This window comes from Oncorhynchus kisutch, unplaced genomic scaffold (genome assembly GCF_002021735.2).
Source record: "Oncorhynchus kisutch isolate 150728-3 unplaced genomic scaffold, Okis_V2 scaffold2021, whole genome shotgun sequence".
Classification (NCBI taxonomy): Eukaryota; Metazoa; Chordata; class Actinopteri; order Salmoniformes; family Salmonidae; genus Oncorhynchus; species Oncorhynchus kisutch.
Window position 1 is genome coordinate 7,501 of NW_022263966.1, and position 6,025 is coordinate 13,525.

Here is a 6,025-nt window from a genome sequence, read left to right on the forward strand (position 1 = left end):
GCAGGGTGAATACGTGGTCTGGGTTAGATAGGGTTAGGTAGGGTTAGGTAGGGTTAGATAGGGTTAGGTAGGGTTAGATAGGGTTAGGTAGGGTTAGATAGGGTTAGGTAGGGTTAGGTAGGGTTAGCTAGGGTTAGGTAGGGTTAGGTAGGGTTAGATAGGGGTAGGTAAGGTTAGGTAGGGTTAGATAGGGTTAGGTAGGGTTAGATAGGGTTAGATTGGGTTAGGTAGGGTTAAGTAGGGTTATAGAGGGTTAGGTAGGGTTAGATAGGGTTAGGGTTAGGTAGGGTTAGGTAGGGTTAGATAGGGTTAGGTAGGGTTAGATAGGGTTAGGTAGGGTTAGATAGGGTTAGGTAGGGTTAGATAGGGGTAGGTAGGGTTAGGTAGGGTTAGCTAGGGGTAGGTAGGGTTAGGTAGGATTAGGTAGGGTTAGATAGGGTTAGGTAGGGTTAGATAGGGTTAGGTAGGGTTAGATAGGGTTAGGTAGGGTTAGATAGGGTTAGGTAGGGTTAGATAGGGTTAGGGTTAGATAGGGTTAGGTAGGGTTAGGTAGGGTTAGATAGGGTTAGGTAGGGTTAGATAGCGTTAGGTAGGGTTAGATAGGGTTAGGTGGGGTTAGGTAGGGTTCACAGTGTGTTTGGTAGGGTTAGGTAGGGTTAGGTAGGGTTCGATAGGGTTAGGTAGGGTTAGGTAGGGTTAGATAGGGTTCGGTAGGGTTAGATAGGGTTAGGTAGGGTTAGATAGGGTTAGGTAGGGTTCACAGTGTGTTAGGTAGAGTTAGATAGGGTTATATAGGGTTAGGTAGAGTTAGGTAGGGTTAGATAGGGTTAGATAGGGTTAGGTAGGGTTCACAGTGTGTTAGGTAGGGTTAGATAGGGTTAGGGTTAGGTAGGGTTAGATAGGGTTAGGTAGGGTTAGGTAGGGTTAGATAGGGTTAGGTAGGGTTAGATAGGGTTAGGTAGGGTTAGGTAGGGTTAGGTGGGGTTAGGTAGGGTTCACAGTGTGTTTGGTAGGGTTAGGTAGGGTTAGGTAGGGTTCGGTAGGGTTAGATAGGGTTAGGTAGGGTTAGGTAGGGTTCACAGTGTGTTAGGTAGGGTTAGGTAGGGTTCGGTAGGGTTCACAGTGTGTTAGATAGGGTTAGGTAGGGTTAGATAGGGTTAGATATGGTTAGGTAGGGTTAGGTAGGGTTAGATAGGGTTCGGTAGGGTTCACAGTGTGTTAGGTAGGGTTAGGTAGGGTTAGATAGGGTTAGGTAGGGTTAACCTTGTCTAACCCTCTTCTCTCTCTCTCCAGTCCTCCCTGTCTAACCCTCTTCTCTCTCCCGTCTCTCCAGTCCTCCCTGTCTAACCCTCTTCTCTCTCCCCTGTCTCCAGTCCTCCCTGTCTAACCCTCTTCTCTCTCTCTCCAGTCCTCCCTGTCTAACCCTCTTCTCTCTCCCCTCTCTCCAGTCCTCCCTGTCTAACCCTCTTCTCTCTCTCTCTCCAGTCCTCCCTGTCCAACCCTCTTCTCTCTCTCCCCTCTATCTCCAGGCCACCCTTTCGCTGCTCCTGGACCATCTGAGCCTCGTTGCCTCCTACAGTGACTGTAACCCTCTCCTCTCTCCCCTCTCCCCAGGCCACCCTCTCTCTGCTCCTGGACCATCTGAGCCTCGTTGCCTCCTCCAGTCCTCCCTGTCTAACCCTCTTCTCTCTCCTCTCTCTCTCCAGGCCACCCTCTCTCTGCTCCTGGACCATCTGAGCCTCGTTGCCTCCTACAGTGACTGTAACCGAATGAACTGTCAGAACCTGGCTGTGTGTTTTGGCCCAGTGCTCCTGACCCCCACCCAGGAGTCCTGGAGACCCACTGCACCAGGACAGGGCGGGCAGGGCGGGCGCGGGGGGAGCTGTGGAAGGGGCGGACGGAGTTTTGCTCACAGCGAGGAGATCGCCAGTGCTGTGGACTTCAAGAGACACATCGAGGCCTTGCATTACCTGTTGCAGCTCTGGCCCAGTAAGTGTCTGTTGGGACAAAGTGGGCCGACATTTCCAACGGTCCAAACTGATGGATATGACCTCACTACAACCAGAGAAATCATTTGAAACAAATATCTTGTCGTTTCAACCAGTCTTCCCGTTTCCTAGTGATACTGTACTATTCAGGGCCTTTGGAAAGTATTCAGACCCCTTGACTTTTTCCACATGTTGTTACTTTACAGCCTTAGTCTAAGATCTATTAAATCGTTTTTTTCCCTCAAATCTACAGACAATACACCATAATGACATCACAATACCCCATAATGACATCACAATACCCCATAATGACATCACAATACCCCATAATGACATCACAATACCCCATAATGACATCACAATACCCCATAATGACATCACAATACCCCACAATGACATCACAATACCCCATAATGACATCACAATACCCCATAATGACATCACAATACCCCATAATGACATCACAATACCCCATAATGACAAAGAAAGAATAGTAAAAAAATAAAATAATAATAATTCAATATTAAAAAACTGAAATATCACATTTAAATAAGTATTCAGACCCTTTACTCAGTACTTTGTTGAATCACCTTTGGCAGCGATCACAGCATTGAGTCTTCTTTGGTATGACGCTACAAGCTTGGCACACCTGTATTTGGGTAGTTTCTCCCATTCTTCTCTGTAGATCCTCTCAAGCTCTGTCAGGTTGGATGGGGAGCGTCGCTGCACAGCTATTTTCAGGTCTCTCCAGAGATGCTCCAAGCGGGCTGTCATGTGCCTTTTACTGAGGAGTGTCTTCCGTCTGGCCACTCTACCACAAAGGCCTGATTGGTGGAGTGCTACAGAGATGGTTGTCCTTCTGGAAGGTTCTCCCATCTACACAGAGGAACTTGGTCACCTCCCTAAAGGCCCTTCAGTTTGGCGGCTAAAGTCTTCATGGTTCCAAACTTCTTCCATTTAAGAGTGATGGAGGCCACTGTGTTCTTGGGGACCTTCAATGCTGCAGAATGATGGAGGCCACTGTGTTCTTGGGGACCTTCAATGCTGCAGAAATGTTTTGGTACCCTTCCCCAGATCTGTGCCTCGACACAATCCTGTCTCTGAGCCCTATCCTGTCTCTGAGCCCTAATTCCTTCGACCTCATGGCTTGGTTTTTGCTCTGACAACTGTGGGACGTTTTATAGACAGGTGTGTGCCTTTCCAAATCAGGTCCAATCAATTGAATTTACCACAGGTGAACTCCAATCAAGTTGTAGAAACATCTCAAGGATGATCAATGGAAACAGGATGCACCTGAGTTCAATTTTGAGTCTCAAAGCAAAGGGTCTGAATACTTATGTAAATAAGATATTTCTGTTTTCGCTTTGTCATTATGGGGTATTGTGATGTCATTATGGGGTATTGTGATGTCATTATGGGGTATTGTGAGATCATTATGGGGTATTGTGAGGTCATTATGGAGTATTGTGAGGTCATTATGGAGTATTGTGAGGTCATTATGGAGTATTGTGAGGTCATTATGGGGTATTGTGAGGTCATTATGGGGTATTGTGAGGTCATTATGGAGTATTGTGAGGTCATTATGGGGTATTGTGATGTCATTATGGGCTATTGTGTGTAGATTGAGGATTAAAAAAATATGTAGAAATATTTAATCCATTTTAGAACGTAACAAAACGCAGAGAAAGTCAAAGGGTCTGAATATTTTCCCGAATGCTGTATGGCCAAAAGTACGTGGACACCTGCTAGTCTAACGTCTCATTCCAAATTCATGGACATCAATATGGAGTTGGTCCCCCCCTTTGCTGCTATAACAGCCTCCACTCTTCTGGGAAGGCTTTCCCACTAGATGTTGGAACATTGCTGCTATAACAGCCTCCACTCTTCTGGGAAGGCTTTCCACTAGATGTTGGAACATTGCTGCTATAACAGCCTCCACTCTTCTGGGAAGGCTTTCCCACTAGATGTTGGAACATTGCTGCTATAACAGCCTCCACTCTTCTGGGAAGGCTTTCCACTAGATGTTGGAACATTGCTGCTATAACAGCCTCCACTCTTCTGGGAAGGCTTTCCACTAGATGTAGGAACATTGCTGCTATAACAGCCTCTACTCTTCTGGGAAGGCTTTCCACTAGATGTTGGAACATTGCTGTGGGAATCAGTTTGGAACTCGGTACCGAGTGTTGCAACCGAGGACAGATGATTTTTACACGCTATGCTCTACAGCTCCCGTTCCGTGAGCTTATGTGGACAGACTATATTTACGCTCTACTTGCCCCAGCACTCTACGGTCCTGTTCTGGCAGCTTGTATGGCCTACCACTTCGCTGCTGAGCCGTTGTTGCTCCTAGACATTTCCATTTCACAATAACAACACTTACAGTTGACCAATTCTGACCAGTTCTAGCAGGGCAGAAATTTGACCAACTGACTCTTTGGGCCTCCCGAGTGGCACAGCGGTCTAAGGCACTGCATCTCAGTGCAAGAGGTGTCACTACAGACCCTGGTTTGATTCCAGGCTGTATCACAACCTGCTGTGATTGGGAGTCCCCATAGGGCGGCACACAATTGGCCCAGCGTCGTCCGGGTTAGAGTTTGGCCGGGCTAGGTCGTCATTTTAAATAAGAATTTGTTCTTAACTGAATTGCCTAGTTAAATAAAGGTTCAATAAAAAATAAAAAATTCTCATAAAATGTTTAATGAAGGAGATGTTTGTCTATGGAGATTGCATGGCTGTGGGCTCGATTTTATACACCTGTCAGCAACGGGTGTGACTGAAACAACCAAATCATTTGTCCACATACTTCTAGTATATATATACAGTATATCACAAAAGTGAGTACACCCCTCATATTTTTGTAAATATTTGAGTATATCTTTTCATGTGAAGAAATGACACTTTGCTACAATGTAAAGTAGTGAGTGTACAGCTTGTATAACAGTGTAAATTTGCTGTCGCCTCAAAATAACTCAACACACAGCCATTAATGTCTAAACCGCTGGCAACTAAAGTGAGTGAAAATGTTTAGAACATCATCATCTCTGGGTTTTGAAACCTTTCCTCTCTTTGCTTCTCCTTAGTTCCTACAGACAGAGTGACAGACAACCCCGACCCTCCCACCCTCCTCCAGCCCTCCTCCAGTTCAGACACGCCTCCTTCCCCTCCCAGCCCCATGCCCCATAACCCCCTGCCTCGGCGCTGCCAGCGTGGCCTGTCGCTGCCTCTGGACCTCCCAGGGGACGACGTGGGCGTGGTGTCGCGACGTGGACGGGGCCGACTGGAGAGCCCGCCCTGTAACCGGTATGCTGGTGACTGGAGTGTGTGTGGGCGGGACTTCCTGTCCGGAGGCGATGCGGACTACGACGAGGTGGCAGGGAGCGACAGTGAGGAAGAGGAGGAAGAGAGGGAGGTGAAGAAGGTGGAGTGGACTCAGTACGTAGACGACTTAGTTCTGGACTTTGACGCCCCGTTTACCTGCAGACTGAGTCTCAAAGACTTTGATACGCTGATATCAGACCTGGAGAGAGAGCTGTCCAAACAGATTAACATCTGTCTCTGAGAGGGAGAGGGAGAGGGAGAGGAGAGGAGAGGAGAGGAGGGGAGAGGAAAGGAGGGGAGGAGAGGGGAGAGGAGGGGAGGGGAGAGGGGAGAGGAGGGGAGGAGAAGAGTAGAGAGAAGGAGAGGAGGAGAGGAGAGAGGAGGAGAGGAAAGGAGGGGAGGAGAGAGGAGTGGAGAAGAGGAGAGAGGGGAGGGGAAAGGAGAGGAGAAGAGGAGAGGAGGGGAGAGGAGGAGAGGAGAGGAGGGGAGGAGAGAGGAGTGGAGAAGAGGAGAGGAGAGAGGGGAGGGGAAAGGAGAGGAGAAGAGGAGGGGAGGGGAGGGGAGAGGAGGAGAGGAGGGGAGAGGAGAGGAGGAGAGAGACTGATAGTATTATTGAAGGTCAGGAAATTCTTTATTAGGAAATGACCAAAGAAAGACGACAAGCAATGTGGTGTTTGCTTCAGTAACGTTGAAGTGTATTTAACTGTTCCAATGTGTTT

The 6,025-nt window shown here is 47.9% G+C and overlaps 1 protein-coding gene across 1 annotated transcript in view; it reads left to right on the forward strand.

Annotated features, from left to right (window-relative positions):
• Positions 1-5,633, forward strand: part of LOC116368905 (rho GTPase-activating protein SYDE1-like) — a gene marked incomplete at its 5' end in the record, with an annotated part of 13,089 nt that extends 7,456 nt beyond the window's left edge. The window contains 2 exons of the mRNA XM_031819297.1: positions 1,707-1,989; positions 5,069-5,633. Coding sequence (XP_031675157.1) covers positions 1,707-1,989; positions 5,069-5,547 — 762 coding nt within the window. The remainder of the gene's footprint in view (positions 1-1,706; positions 1,990-5,068) is intronic.
• Positions 5,634-6,025: the final 392 nt, after the last annotated feature.